The sequence below is a fragment of the Artemia sp. Qi Xiang Cuo genome, chromosome 2 (assembly GCF_049724085.1).
Source record: "Artemia sp. Qi Xiang Cuo chromosome 2, ASM4972408v1, whole genome shotgun sequence".
Lineage (NCBI taxonomy): Eukaryota > Metazoa > Arthropoda > Branchiopoda > Anostraca > Artemiidae > Artemia > Artemia sp. Qi Xiang Cuo.
Genome location: NC_142795.1, coordinates 24647398 through 24663950, shown reverse-complemented (window position 1 = coordinate 24663950; position 16553 = coordinate 24647398). Strand labels below are relative to the sequence as shown.

The following is a 16553-nucleotide window of genomic DNA, read 5'->3' as shown; positions in this document are numbered from 1 at the left end:
CAAAGGTTTTTCGCCCAATTTCATAAGGTAAATTTTATCCCACAGAAAACAGTTTATCACAAACTTTTAAGGATGTTATAGAGGTAAAAAAAAGTGTGTAGCTTTAAACAGAGATACAATAGGTGACTTTTTTTATCCTGTGCCAAGCTAAACATCATGGGTAAAGTTTTTTTATTAGTAGACCAATAACTAATCATTTTAAAGTATATTTTATTACAGAATTCCCTGCCCTGTGTTACTAAAAGCTTAAGGTCTTAATACCACTAGTCAAGTAATTAAAAGGTTTTCCTTCTAGAGATGTATCTGTTGAATTTCCTTTGAAAGGAATCAACAAATAGGTGGAAATAGCTTTTGTTAGAGAATAAAATGTGAAATTATTTTAAAGCTATTAAAAAATTAAACCATTGCTTAATTTAACGGCGCAGAGCACAATTACTTTCTGGACAATTGTAGTCCAAAACCTGCAAGTGTTACTAATCCATTAAAAACATATATGACTTGATAGCTTTATTTGGGAATCAACTATCTTAAGAGTCCTAAAGCTTTTTAGATTCATAAATTACCTAGAAATGCTGAGCTTCTTACGTTCTTAAATTACAGCTGAGCAATATATTGTGAGCACAAGAATAGCGTAGAAGGTCAGATACCAAAAATCTAAACAGAAGATTTTCGAAAATACAGCAGTGTTCAACGATTCAAACGTAGCTTTTGAACTCCCTGAATGGCAGCAAGCTTCGAAACTTGACATCATGTGAAACTTTTTAAGAACTTTAATTGGGATGATTGGTTACTAATTGACTGGAAGACCTCTTTATTTCCAGGGCTCGGTTACAGATGAGGGATCTCTGACTGTCTGCAGATACTCTTTGGGGAGTCAAAGGGTTGAAAGGACTAATTGGCAATTCATATACCCTGCATACAAATTTTGGAACTGGAAATTTTTGTTTTAATAGGCCTAGTATAAATTGAGATGTATTTTTTGTACTAAAAATTATGTGATGACAGTTGTTATTGGTAAAATTAGGGGCTTTCTGATATTTTGTAAAGTAATTATAATAGGCTAGGAGAAAAAAACTCATAGGAACTAATTCAAAGTCTAGATTGTAGACTAGGTCACTTGTGGAGGCTGTTTTCAAGATCATGTCTTGGCTCCTGTATTTTTAAGGCTTAGAAAGTTAAACAGCAAAAAACTTACATAGGTCTAGATATAGGTGTAGGTTTTTAGACTAGGTTAGAATAGGTCTAGTCTAGAACCTCCACCTTCCTAATGTGCAAATATATACCTTGAATTGGTATATACAGGGATGGGAGCTAAAATTCATTTCCAACAAAAATGATTATTATATTTGTAAAGAGCATAAAAAAAGGCATCAAGTAGTATATTCACTTTAGTTGTAACTCAATAATATGATTTGGTAAATATTTACCATTTGATGTTTATGATTTGATTCTTTTTCTGACTTTTGGATTCCATTTCTAAGATTAAAGCTCAAGTTTAAAGTGTGTTTCCATGATTAGCCTCCACTGTTGACTATTGGTTGCCTATACTTAAAATTGTTTGTTTTTTTGACAAATCTGGAGTCTGGAGCTTCACAAAGAAAAATCCTTAGATTGCTCCAAGCTACAATTTAAGGTATGAGCTATAGAATCAAAAAAAGTCAAAGGGAAGGATGTGGTGCTCATTGGGCATTTGGTTTGCTTCCAGTTGGGGCTGGCATAAAGTATTAACCACATTCATTTGTCCTAAAATAGACTAGAGGACACTTAGGTTCTAGCTTACTTTCCTTATGTCTTCCTATGCTGGCTGGTGCATAAGGTACCAACAGTGCTTCTCCATAATGACAATTCTAGTATTGCAAACTAAAGGTCTTTAGTCTGAACAGGATAGCAATCAAAACAGCATAGGACCATCTCCAGACATTAGAACAGTGTTGCCTTTTTTGTCTGCATCCTCTGGCACTTTGAGGGACCCAGCACTACCTATTGTGAGGGAGTGAACTTTCTCCAATGAATTTCAAGTGACGCCAGTAATATCTTGTGGTATTGACAAATTATAAATAAGACCCCCTCCCTGCTCAAAGTGTGTCCTATTTCAATCATAGTGCCTTCTGGATCTTCAAGGATTTTAATTCTTTGATATGGGATATCCCTCTAGTCCTTTGATGGCATGGGCTAAGGAAACTCCACCCACCAATTTTTAAAGGATACAGCCTAAGACAAAATTACTGTGCCACACAAATGTAAAATTTCTTTAACAATAAAACAGAAAGTACAGTAAGTGTATTGTTGGAGATACGGGAATAAGTTTATCATTGACAAAGGTATACAATAAACATATCCAGATTGGAGGATATTTCATTTTTATCTGAAGATGTTTTTGTGGAGTCAAAGAGGTGAATGGACTAATTAGGCAGTCAATATACCCTGATAAGACATTTTGGAACTGAAACTGGATTCTGAAAAGTGTTTGAAAGTTCAAGTTTTCAAGGACTGTGCGTGTTTTTTTATGTGCCCTTTTTATTTTTCTTTTCCTTTGCTCATATTACTCTTTAATGCATTACTCTGTTGCATACAGAAGGTAACAATAAATTATTATTATTATATACTGTGGAAAAATTGTTCCAAAAAACTCAATTGGTCCAGGTGGGAGCCACCCTTACCAGCCTTTGAACTATTAGATATCCCAGCTAACTGCCCTGTACATAGTGAAAATAATGACCCAGAAGTATTTGTGTGACTAGTTAGTGCCTATGAGTTTTTCGAGTCATTATCCTACAAGTCCTTTGCAAACGCATGTCTCAACCAATTAGATGATAGCAGATCCTCCAGCTCTTCCATATCCATTCTGGGCAAGCCGGTCCTCAACATAAAACACTGCTGTAAGGAAGTACTCAACCGACAAAGCAGCAAGTAAGTCAAGATTTCTCCACTCTCATAACAAACATTGATCAACTCCCAAGCAAAAAATGAGCTGAAATCTTTGATTTATGCAAATGATTATGATATTTTACTCCTTACCGAGGTGTGTCCCAAGAATTGAACATACCAGCTCCTAAATTCACATGTTAGCCTGCAAGGCTACCATACTAGTATCAAACCTGTCATATAATTATTGCCGCCGTGGAACACTTGCACTGGTTAAATCCTCTTACACCGTCACCCCAATTGACTACTTCACCAGATGCCTCTATGCTGAAACCATTTTCTTTGATATTTCAGTTCCACGGAATAAAGACGACCTTTCTGTCAGAGTCGGCTGTGTATATAGAAGTCTGTCAGCACCATCACCAGAGGAAACAGATGGAAACTAGTAGAGATCATTCGCAAGATTGCAGACACCCACCAAGGCGATCTTCTAATTGCAGGTGACTTCAACCTGCCTAACATCACCTGGAAAGACCAGTTTCCCTACGTATCATCTGGTCCTACGAGCCCAATCATTGACATTATTCATGATACACTTCTCCACCAAATTGTCGACCAGCCGATGCGTTTTAGGGAGGGACAGCAACCAAACCTTCTCGACCTGGTATTTCTCAGGAGACCAGAAGCTCTCCTCTCTACCTCTTCCATGACCCCAATTGGAAAGAGTGATCATGTCACCATAGACATTAGAACAACATTCCTCAAAGTAATGAATTGCTACATCAAGAAGACCTTTATTAACTATAAGAAGATTAGAATGGATCTCAACAACATTAGATGGGACATTGTCTTATCTGGTTCTCTAAAACAGCAATGGCAGTGCTTCAAAGAATTACTGATAAGCAAAGCAAATCAGTACACCTTGAGCAAGCTTGTTCCCAAACCAAGAACACTTCTGATAATCACAAAAGAGATTAAGAGGGAAATCAACTATAAAAGCAGACAATGGAAGAAATATAAAAGACACCACTCCCCTGAACATAGAGACAAATATTCCAAAAGCCGGAACAAACTTAAAAATTTGACGCAGGCCTTGTACATGAGCTTTGAATCCAAACTTGCTGATGAAGCTAAGACAAACCCAAAGAAGTTTTGGCGGTACATCTCTAGTCAAGACCACTATAAACGGTGTATCAAAAAACTGATAACAGAGCAAGGTGAAGAAACTACAGACACTAACAAGCTTGCTGACTTACTGAACCTACAATTTGTCTCAGTTTTCACCACGGAACCAAATGGCCCTTTACCTTCCCCACCAAAATACGATGTAAAAGCCCCAATGAAGAGCACCATGGTATCGTCTACAGATGTCCTTAAATGTATACTGAAACTAGATGCTAACAAGTCACCAGGGCCCGATAATATACATCCCAGGCTATTAAAAGAAACCGCAGAAGTGATAGCAGAGCCCCTCACGAGAATCTTCCAGACGTCACTTTGCTCTAGAGAGCTACCAGCAGACTGGGAAGTAGCCAACATAACGCCGGTATTCAAAAAAGGTGATCGCACCAAATCTGAAAATTATCGACCTATTAGCCTAACTTCAGCTGTTGTTAAGATGCTTGAACGTATAGTCAACGATTCAATTCTCGAAAATTTAACCACAAACAAGATCTTGTCGCCAAAGCAGCAAGGATTCCACTCAGGAAAACCAATCGAAATGAACCTATTGGAATCATACAAAGAAATTACAAATCTGATTGACCAAGGACATCCAGTCGACCTACTGCTGCTGGACTTCACCATTGCTTTCAACAAGGTACCGCACATTCGATTGCATTCCAAATTATCTGCCTCCGGCATCAATTCAGCTGTGATAGACTAGCTAATGAACTTCCTCACCAACCGCAAGCAGAAAGTCTGCTTATTCGAGATGGGTGGCCAGCCAATCTACTCCCCTGGGGCCATGGTAATGAGTGGGGTACCACAGGGAACTGAACTAGGCCCAACCCTTTTCTTGATGTACATCAACAACATTTTCGATCTTGTAGATAATAGTATGCATTTGTTTGCTGATGATGCCAAGCTGTTTGGCATTGCAAATCCACAGACCATCCAACGTGACATAGACAGGCTACAGGATTGGACTCAAGACTGGCTCCTTCAATTCAATACAATCAAATGCTGTATTTTGCACCTTGAACCTAACAACCCAATGACTACCTACTCAATTTACAATCCCATCACAAAAACAATTGAGCATCTAGAGAATAGAGAAGAAGAAAAGGACCTTGGAGGTAATGATGCTCGTCCAGAGTTAGTTCCCATGCAAATTGGCGCATGAAGAACGACTTCCACGTGCCTCTGGATACCTGGCTAGCCACCAGAGAACCAAATGCATCTAGGGACGGTTGGGTTGGCAGCTCTTCTTCTGAAACTTCTATTGCTACGAATGGAACCAGAAATTCGGCCTCGGATATATCATCTCAAACCCCGTATCGACCTCGGACCGCCCAAGGAAAATCCCCTCTGAACATCGTTGACCAAGGTGGCACCAATGTGGCCACCTGGAACGTCCTGACGCTGAACCAACCCGGTTCGAAGCTTCTTATAGCAAAAGAACTAAAAAAATATAAAGTCACAATAGCTGGAGTCACCGAAACACACCTCCCTGGACATGGTGAAGAGGACATAGATGAAGGACGCACATTGCTGTGGTCTGGCGGTAGCCAAAGAAGAGGAGGTGTTGGCCTAGTACTGAACAGTGCTGCACGTAGGGCCCTCCTGTCATTCAAACAAGTATCGCCTAGACTCCTGACTGAAAGACTGGATGGGAAGCACGGCAAAATAACTGTCATTATATGCTATGCCCCCACAAACGACGCTGATGAAGAAGACAAAGACGATTTCTATAACCTGCTTAGTTCTGAACTATCTTCTGTACCTCCCCATGACTACCTCCTCCTCCTAGGAGACTTGTATGCAAGTGTTTCAAACGAATCAGGCCTGTAGAATCTTGCTGTTGGACCTGTTACAGTGGATAGCCTAAACGATAATGGAGAGAGGCTGCTGAATTGTTGTCTGGCCCACAATCTAACGATTGCGAACACATGGTTCCAGAGACCAAATATAGCCAAGTACACCTGGTATAGCAATGATGGATCAACAAAGAAAATGCTCGACTGCATCATCGTATGTCGACGATGGCTGTCGTCTGTCCAGAATTGCCGCACCTACCTTGGCGCTGAGCTCGGGAACACTGACCACTGGCTGGTAGCAGCCAAAATTAAGCTCCGTCTCCAAGCAATGATTAACAACCAATCTTCTCAGAAAATTGTTGCCGGTCACATCCAACAGGACCCTGCTCTGGCTGAGTGGTTCCATTTGAAGATATCCAACAGATTTAAGGCCCTCGGCCAATGCGATGATAGTGAAGTTGCATGGAAGTCCTTCAACGAGAACACTCTTGCGGCAGCAACTGATGTTGTTGGAATGAGGCAACGGAAGAAAAAGGACTGGATCAGTAATCACTCCCTTGCCATCATAGAGCTCAGGCGAGAAGCACGTCTTGGCGGGGACATGGCTACATGCAGACTGCTAAACAAAGAGCGCAATTCCATGTTGCATAAAGACCGCAAGGCTTTTATTGACAGCAAGGCATCCGAACTGCAAGAGGCCGCCAAGAAAAAGGACAGTGGAGCCACCTACAAGATTTTTCGTGAGCTGTCAGGTCAGCACACTCAAACTACGCCATACCTTCGAAGCGCTAGCGGTGAGAATATCTACGACCAATCACAATGCCTCCGCCAGTGGGAGGACCACTTTGAGAAACTGCTCAACTCAGATCCACCAGACCAGACGGACCATGAGCTAGCGGCTGCTGCGGCTACTACCATACCTGCTCCTGATGGTCCTGAATTTACAGCGGAGGAGATAAAAGTTGCCACCCGCAAGCTAAAGAATAACAAAGCGCCAGGAATATGTGGCCTAACATTGGAATTCCTTAAAAATGGGGGTCCAGCCATTATTCTCTGGCTTCAAATGCTGTTTAACCGTGTGTGACACTCTGAGAAAAATCTCTTCAGACGGGAAGAAGGGCCTAATTGTACCCATATATAAGAGGAAGGTGAGCAAACCAGAATGTAGCAATTATCGTGGTATAGCTTTACTCTAAGTTCCTGGGAAGCTCTTCACTAGGCTGCTTTTCAAACGGGCAACAAGATACCTCCATGCCCTGCGTTGCCCCCAGCAAGCTGGCTTCATGCCAGGCTGGTCCACCACCGAGCAAATCCATACGATTAGACAGCTAGTAGAGAAAACTCTTGAATATAAGAGGAAAGCGTACATTGCCTTTGTCGATTTTCGATCTGCCTTCAACACTGTCGATAGGCAGTCACTATGGCTAATCCTCCAGTCTGCTGGCGTACCCACGAAAATCGTCCGTCTCCTCAAAGAGCTGTATAATAACACTGAAAGTGCGGTGATCGTAAATGGACGGCCTTCTGGATATTTCAAAATTAAAAATGGTGTCCGGCAAGGATGTGCTGCTGCACCTGAGCTCTTTAACTGTGTAATAGACCACATCCTGAATAAAACACAGCAGGTGCAGCCGTTTGGCATAGGCTTTGCTGGAAGAGTTCTTTCAGACGTCGACTTTGCCGACGACGTGGCGCTAATATGCGTAAACATTAGTGACCTCAAAACTACACTGGAAACACTGGCCTCTGCCGCTGAGTAACTCGGTCTGAAAATAAATTGGTCAAAGACCAAGATAATGCCCGTTGAGAAAACGCTGTCCAACCCCCTGTCATCTGTGGAAATTTTTGGCCAGACTGTAGAGGTAGTCAAGCAGTTTACCTACCTTGGTTCAATTGTCTGCTCAAACGGAAGCCTAGATGCCGAAATATCAGCAAGAGCGGCAAAAGCAAACTGTCTTCAGTCGCCTTCTAAAAACAGTCTTCCATAAACCCCAGATCAGCCGTCTCACCAAAGCACGAATATATTCTGCTTTGGTTGCCAGTGTTATGCTCTATTCTGCTGAGACTTGGTCGCTGACTCAGTCACAGACGCTGAAGGTAGATGCCATCCAGACGAAACACCTCCGAAAAATCGAACGCTCCCGATGGCCCGACAGGGTACCAAATTCGGAAATCCTCAGGTCCTTCAAACTCCCACCCCTGTCCGAGCAGCTTGAGTCTCGCTCGCTGCGTTGGTATAGTCATCTGCTCCGTCTGCCTGCCCAAACACCCGCCCGGCTCATCTTCGATTTCGACCCAGCTGCAAACGGCTGGAGGCGTCCTAGGGGAAGACCACGCACCAGATGGGCGGACGTTATCCGTGATCGGCTCGCCTCCAGAAACATCAACCCGGCTGAAGCAACAACCCTCGCCCTGAACCGACCACTCTGGAGAAGACTGACGGCGCTGACGACTGGTTCCCTCTACGCTGGTGACGCTGCCGAGCAAGAGCTTTAAGTAAGTAAGTAAGTAAAAGGACCTTGGTGTCATCATCGACGATTAGTTGAAGTTCCACAGCCACGTCCAGCATGTTGTTTCCCGTGCAAATTCCAGCCTTGGCCTATTAAAACGGACCATCAGTAGCCGAGAGGCAACAATATTCATAAAATTATATAAAGCTCTCGTCAGACCCCATCTCGATTTTGGCATGTGCCTTGCAGGTCCTTCTTATCGGCAAGATGTAAGGCTCATCGAAAATGTTCAAAGGCGAGCAACAAAGTGCGTGAAAAGCCTAAAATCAACTTCATCTGAGGACCACCTCAAGCAACTTAAGCTATCGACCCTCGTCTACAGACGCATGTGTAGCGATATGATGTTGACTTACCAACTTCGAGAAGGAAACTCTACCATCTTTAGCAACAGTCATAGCACCAGCCATCATTACACAGGAGGACACTCCAAGAAGCTACCAAAGTTAAGCTCCGGATCGAGAACCTGTCAAATGTACTTCTCAAAAAGAGTCATAAACCATTGGAATCAATTGAAGGACTCAACTGTCAGCGCTCCCTCGATCCAGTCATTCAAATGCCACCTTGACAAGGAGTGGGAGAAGAGGCAGTGGAGGTGCGATTGAGAGTCGTCGACTCAAGAGCACTACAGGTCCGGAGAACCTTAAAGCTCTCAAATGGATTAAGGTATACAAAGATGCTCCCAAGAAAACAGCATCTTATGTTATTACGATTGTTATGCAAATTTATATGGAGATGTAGCTAATGTTTATGTTTTTACTTTGTGTGTTTTCAATGTTGGACAATTATCCTTTATTATTGAAGCAATATGAATTGAGTGATTTATTTTAAAATGTCTTAAATTCCTTCCTACTTCCAAAATCGTTTTTTTTTATTTAGTTTGAGATTGGCATTTAAAAAATGTTTGAATAATTTTGTATATCCTTTCACAAATAATTCTGCATCAACAACTAAATTTCATATTATCAAATTAAAACTGTCAAAAAAATACTAACTCTCAACAATTTTTCATATTTTTTTTATCATATTTTGTATTTTTTTTCACATCATGCATTCTTATCTTTCTTTATCTCGTTGATCCAGCTTGAAAATACTCAGAAACTCAGCAGAGCATAAAAACCTTTAGATAATAAATAATTTCAACAGGTTATCCAGAAAGAATTTGTCAAGCTCCTTCATTTAGTCGTCTTTTAATAATCAAAGATATCTGTCCATTAGTTTGGAAGAATTTCTTTTGCAGCAAGTCTTACTCCATCATCACATGCTGACAATATTCCTCCCTGCAAATCAGTAGACTCTGGAGTTGACAAGACCTCAAAATGGATTTAGTTGCGAGTAAAGAAGGTATGTATTTATTGTAAAAACAAATTTATATGAATTTCCAAAAAAAGTTTGAAAGCTCTCGAAAATGGCGTCGGGTCAAAGTGAAAACCGCAATATTGGAATTAAAACCTCTATACAGGAGATATAATTATGGTCCTTCATCTTGAACATTGAAATATAAGTTATATCAAAACCTTACAAGCTGCATCACTTATGACCATAAGTGCTGCACTGTTATGAAGCAGCACATTGTTGTATATCCTTATATAATGCTATATATGCTTACATTTATATCCTTATACTGTTGTTACATCTAAATCTTGCAAGCTGCAGCACTTATGATCACAAGTGCTGCACCATTATGAGGCAGCACATTAGATTGTAACAGAATCAGAATTGATGTAACACTGAACTAAAGATCTTATTTTACTAGACTCCAACTGCGGATGAAGCTAAATGGACAAACCTGAGATGATTTAGATTAGTTGTAAACAGAAATTTGAAATTAATCAGACAGCTCTGCTTTAATGCTCATTAAAATTAAATTGTAAAATGGTTTATTTTCAACTTATTGATTGACAATGTTCTGTATTGTAAATGGGAGAGTGTTTTATTGGGGGGAGGTGATGAAATTACTGAGAGTAAATGTGTTATTTCCTTTGAACATTTGTTCACACATGGTATCTACTGTAAAGACTTACAAGTCTACATCTTGACTGAAAATATTGCAGTTTGTTGGGGGTGCCCTTGCCCTCTTAAAGGAGCTACTTCGAAGTTTGAAATAACAGCCTTCACGGCTTGCACATTTATATCAGAGACTTGTGAACTATTGAAAGAAATTTTCATATTTTGTAAAAATATTAAGTTGCAAAACCATAATTTTCTTGAATGATAAAGGAAGAAGAAAAAAAAGATTGTCCTTTTTTAAAACTTACAAAAACTTCTTTCTATTGTAATGCTCTTTATGTTAAAGATCAGAAAAGGGTTCTGGCAGTGTAAAAATTTGTGATGTAATAAATCACTTGATTTCATGAATACTTGGCTCACTTTCTAACATGCTTTCGTTCAATTTTCTGTTCATGGTATTTACTTTAAGGTTTATTTAATTATTTTAATTTGAATGCTGTGAATTAAGTTAGTACTATTTCTTTTTTTAGGTACCAGAAAATTTGATTTTAATATAAGTTAAGAGGTCATTTTTATCTGGTAATCTACTTTATAATTTATTAATTAATTGGTGATTTTTTAGTGCAACTATGTCTAAAAAAAGACTTAATGCCTGGGACACATTTGTGGATAAAGCTTAAATTACTTTTGGCTACAGTGCCCCTGATGTCTCTTGTTCATAATTTCTCGATTGAAAATTGTTCAAATTTCAAGCATACAATTTGTAATTGACCAACCAGAGTTAAAAGTTATGGCAATATAATTTTCTTTTTTTTTCTTTTTTTATAATAAAGATGGAAGCTTGGAATAACAGGTTTACTCTCTGTAAGATCATGACAATCACACTTTGTGATAGTCGCATCGCGTGATATAGATAATTTAACGTGATGGATGTCAAAAAATGAAGTTTTTTGAAAAATTGTATCTTCCAACTCAATCCCTTTTGGTCACTGAAAAAGGGCTCTTGTTGTTTCTGCCTCTTCAAGCTCTTTTATTCGTGACTTAGTATGAACATTTGCTTGATGTGGTGTAGGAAAGATGTCATTCTGGCAACCTGGATGCACATAGTTTCTTCTGATTAATTTCATTCCCCCCCCCCCAGAATTTCCTGAAATTTTGACTTAATACCCTTACCGTTCCTGAGTTTGCACGCAGAGTTTCGGCAACCTGGATGTATGCAGTAATGTTTTGGGCCTGTCCTGTATAATTTTGAGATTTCTATATTGTTCTTATTATCTTTTATATTTTTCATATGATTTGACAACTTAAGTTTGTTTAATTGCATTGCAATGGTCAAAGCAATTTTGCAAAAACTAATAATCCAAATCAAACTAAAAAAGATGTATTTTTTTAAGCTTGTCAGATTTAAAAATTTTGTGTACAAAGATCTTACAGCTGTAACAGGATATCTATGTATAATCTTAAGATGCTTGAATAATATTGAGGAGGGATCTATATATTTCCTGGCAATTTTGCTGCTTTAAAGCCCCAGCCTTTCCATTGCTGTGGAAGTGAAAACGGAAGTTCAAATATTTAGCGCCAGGTTCGGCATTAATCTTTGTTTCTTTCATAGACTAAAGGTATATGATAGAGATATCCAACTGATAAATTTTTTGGTAGCTAATAAATTTGGCGCTTATGCACGTTTGTTATCTTTTTCTTCCAAAAGCTTTAATGGTCTTCACCTATTAAAAGCAACGAAAGAAACTCAAAAGAATTAAAATAATTTGTGTAATAATAATATTTTTTTATGATTACTTATCTGTTTTAACCCAATGATTGTTTAATAAATAATATTTAGTAAGCATGGATTGAGCATTTAAATGAATTGATTGTTTATTAAGCATTGCAACACAGTCTTCTTTCTTACAAAGTTAAGGCCAACTTAATACCTGACCCCCTTGTCAACCCTGCTAGATATGCCAGTTAGATATCTGTATTATAGCCTTATGTCTGTGGCTTCTTTGAAGTAAAATGTCCTTTGGAACTTTCTAGCATTTTGTATTGTTTGACGATTGATGCCTCCAACCTTAGAGCGCTAACTTCAACTTCTTAGTTATTAAAACAACTTTGAAGATTATGCAGAACTAAAGGGTGAAAACAGAAATTTATCCTTTGGGAAAACAAATAGAAACGAACGCCATCCATATGTCCTTGGCCGAAAAATGCAATACCTATTATTCAAAAAGCAAAATTAAAGTACGATAGAAAAAAAATACAATGAGTAATGTTATATCTTATTCACGTACTGTTGAAGTAATGAGAAAAAATTAGTTTCCATAGAGGTCTAAACCCCAAATATGCTAATTGGGGTCTTCTTGGAATTTTGAAAAAGATATATACTTTTTTTCGTTTAATACGGAACCTCATTTTGTTCTGCAAATCATAGCAATGATAAATGTTAATTTACATCAGAAATAAAGTTTTTATTAATATATTTTAATCAATAACGGAGTAACCCATAAGCTTTTATTTATAAATATCATATCAGTATTAATGTAAGCTAAACTAAAAAGATAAAAGAATATTGCCAGTTCAGCAACTGAAGATGTTATATCGGTACCTTTTTATAGTGCTTCAGCGATTTTTTTTTCTTTTTTAGATGTGAAACCTGTTGTGTCGTTTTGCATTAATAGTCAAACCACAGGTGAAACAAATGAGATTTCCAGTATATTTATAAAAGAAGAAATAGACTCACTTCGTCCACTTGAGGTTCCTTCATTTGATTTGTGTCAAAATGGAAATTCTCTTTATATTAAAGCAGAAGTGACCCATTGGTCCAACCATCCAACCTCTTCTATTGGACCTTTGTCTGATGGCGAGTTAAATTCAGACCCATTGTCTTATCAGGTGACCCTTGAACTTAATGAGAGACCATTTGAATGTAATGTTTGCAATAAGAGGTTTTCCTCTTTCTCCAGGTTAACTCGTCACAAAAAAATCCACAATAATGAGGAGACAGTTGAATGTAAAATTTGCAAGAAAACTATAAGTTGCCCAAGATATTTGAAGATTCATGAAAGAATTCATACTGGGGAAAGACCTTACGAGTGTGATATTTGTAAGAAGACTTTTATAGCAATCAGTCTCTTATCTAGACACAAGAAAATTCACAGTAATGAGAAGCCATTTGGATGTAAAATATGTAATAAAGCCTTTACTCAAAAGGCCCATTTGAAAGTGCACCTAAGGACACATATCAGTAAGAAATCAATTAAGTGTGAGCTTTGTCAAAAGAGCTTTTGCAATAAGCAGTATCTGGTTTATCATCAAAGAATTCATACAGGAGAAAGACCATATGAGTGTGATATTTGCAAGAAAACTTTTTTCACAAGTAGCATTTTATCGAAACATAAATTAAGTCACAGCAATGAGAAACCGTTTGAGTGTAAAATATGCCAGAAAGTTTATGCTCAGAAGTCCCATTTGACAGAACATCAGAGGCGCCATTCTAATGAGTTATTAAATAAGTGTGAAGCATGTCAGAAGAGCTTTAGTAGTAAGCAGTATTTGGTTTATCACCAAAGGATTCACACAGGGGAAAAACCTTATGAATGTAATGTTTGTAAGAAGACTTTTATTTCTGCCAGTGTTTTATCTAGACATCGAAAAACCCATGCTGAAGAGAAACTATAAAATTGTGAGAAAATCGGTGTTATAGAAATACTATAGAAAGACTTCATGAGTGTTATTATACACTTATTGCTATAAATTGTCCTGACCAAAGTATGGTTAATTACGCTGTTTTGTGAATATTAAACCAAATACTTCAGATACATGGATTCGTCCTTAAAAATTGCAATTTTTCACATCATGGGCGTAAACCAATTTTTCCTTCTCAATAATTCGAGTGTTCTGCAGTAACGAATATCTATATGGCATTGAAAGTTTTAACACATTAAGCTATTTCCACTTATCCACTCAAATCTTTTTATAGTTTATTTATTATGTTTATTTATATAGTTTATTTATTATTTATAGTTTATAGCTATTATGTTTATAGTTATTTTCACTCAAAGCTGTTTATAGTTTATTGTCATTTTATATCTAGCAAGGTTATATTTAAAGGCAACATTATGTGAACGTAATTTTTCGGCGAAAATTGACTTTTGGGGGTATTTTGCTCAGCACAAGATTTACCTTAGTCGAGAAGAATAATTTAAGTATGAAATGTAACTAAGACAAGAAAAATTTCCTCAATAGAATATTTTATTGGTTGGTCAGGATTGTCATGGCTGCTGCAGGGAGTACCTTATATGGTGAGAAATTCAAATCGTCCAGGAATGATATTTTTTTTTCAGCGTGTACCATGAAAAACCGCATTGGAGTTACGTAAAAATTCATTTTTTATGATAAATATTAATATCATTGATTATTGTATCAAGAAATGGATCCAGAAAATCAGAAGATGGTTGGCATGAAGGATAATTTACACCCAAATGAAAATCTAATGCCCATTCTATGCAACGAAAGACATCACGCCAGAGACAACTGCTAATTTTTAATATTCAATACAGTAGATTTGTAGCCTTGTTAAAATTCAACTTAGTTGAAAAAAAAAAAAAACTTGAATAATTGCATCAAAGAGTGGTCGAAAAATATCCGGAAAGGTTCATCCAAAGGGAAATTTCAAGTTCTGGTTCTGTTTCTAAGTAACAAAAGATATCATGCTGTGGGAAATGTTAATCTGGATTTCCTTTGGCTCAATTCGAGTTCACACAACCTTGCAAATTCTTCAGGGAAATAGTCAAATGAAAAATGTCTTGATGCAGGCGCTTTAATGAAAACATCAATTTTTTTTAAGATTTTTCAGAGAGTGATCAAAAAGAAAACAACAAATACCAAGGATGCCAGATTGACCGACATATGGGTTCAAGACCAAACTAATCATAGAAACGCATGAAGGCGTTCAATGAGCTTCAGTGTCGAACAGGCTATCTAGTGGTACCTTTTTTTGCGGTCAGAGTGTGGGGCATTCAAAACTGTAATGAAGCATGTAAAATATTATTTTCGTGAAATGAATAAAATATACTGTTCAAGGTGTAAAAGTAGTAGTTACAATATATATGTATTGCTCTTTTCTTGTGTTTCAAAAGAAAAAATTCTTCAAGAATTAATAAACCAAATTAGTTCCTATAATTTTTACCTTCATCACCGTAAATATGGTAATGTCTATGATTAAATTAGATTCAATCTTTTAAAATTAAGTTTTTCTACATCCTTCTCCATCAACACATTTTTGTTTTACTCATAAATTCACTAAATTACTCTATATAAGTAAATGGCAGTGTTTCATTGCGTTTGGAGAATTTATTTTGCTGAGGAAAAAGAAAAAAATTCCAAAGAAGACTTTTTGGGGTCGAAACCTCCCAAATATTAATTCTGTATCCATCCCTGGTACAGTTACGTGTTTAACGTCTCAACTTATGTGTCATTTTATGACAAATGTCGGTGTTGGTTGTAACTAGATTACCAAAAAATTATACCAGTCTATTACCATAGCTATTTGCATTTCCTACATTAAATTTTTTCTAAACTGTGATATCATTTATTTCTGTTTATATCGATTTTACATATATACCATGTATAGCTAGGATATCATCTATAGCCAAGGAACCGACATAGCTTTAAGCAGCCGTGTTAACCTCAGGTGGATTTGTGCTGCAAAGGATTGTCACTAATACTTGATTTAGGATACCATGTATCCCTGTTCGTAGTAACCCGGATGTCGAAGTCACATAGTAACTAGACCGATATCGGAGGTATTGGGGTTTCAAATTAGCGATTTTTTGATAAATTCTTATCAACGCCACTACTTGAGCTCACTCAGAACTATTTATATTTGTTAAACTCCATTACAGTCTACTTTTACGTTAAAATCGCTATAACCTCTTTCTTATTTCCCTCGGAAATGAAATTCTGATTACTTCAGTCACAGAATTCTTATTAGCCACGTTGTTCTCAAGCAAATTCCTTTACTGCTACCTTTTTGATGGTCAGAAGACAGTCTTGGACTGTCGTTCCCTCCTAGATCCTGATGGCTAATTCCGACCCTTCTACCCACTTCCACCTGAATCGTTACTTTCTAGTTTTGAGACTCGGAAAATTACACTATACATTTCATGACAATTCTTAATGTCTGCAGAACACCGATGGGAACATTACTTGCTAAAACCGATACACTGAGATAGAAAAGGTCAACATAGATGGAAGA

General features: G+C 37.6%; 1 protein-coding gene across 2 annotated transcripts; it reads left to right on the top strand.

The window, feature by feature from the left end:
• The first annotated feature begins 735 nt into the window (after positions 1 to 735).
• LOC148955035 (uncharacterized) lies at positions 736 to 14106 on the top strand. 2 transcript variants are annotated; one of them, XM_089099888.1, is made up of 3 exons: positions 736 to 751; positions 9591 to 9694; positions 12942 to 14106. In XM_089099888.1, the coding sequence occupies exons 2-3, from the start codon at positions 9670 to 9672 to the stop codon at positions 13973 to 13975; spliced, it is 1059 nt and encodes a 352-aa protein (XP_088956014.1). In that variant the 5' UTR covers positions 736 to 751; positions 9591 to 9669; the 3' UTR covers positions 13976 to 14106. The 2 variants fall into 2 exon arrangements, with proteins under 2 accessions (XP_088956014.1, XP_088956020.1); XM_089099894.1 differs by lacking the exon at positions 736 to 751 and adding an exon at positions 767 to 958.
• Positions 14107 to 16553: the final 2447 nt, after the last annotated feature.

Excerpts from the sequence above, each read along its gene's own strand:
- LOC148955035 (XM_089099888.1), top strand. The coding sequence starts at position 9,670 with ATGGATTTAGTTGCGAGTAAAGAAG. Across the intron at positions 9,695-12,941 it reads TTTAGTTGCGAGTAAAGAAG|ATGTGAAACCTGTTGTGTCG; the intron begins GTATGTATTTAT and ends TTTCTTTTTTAG.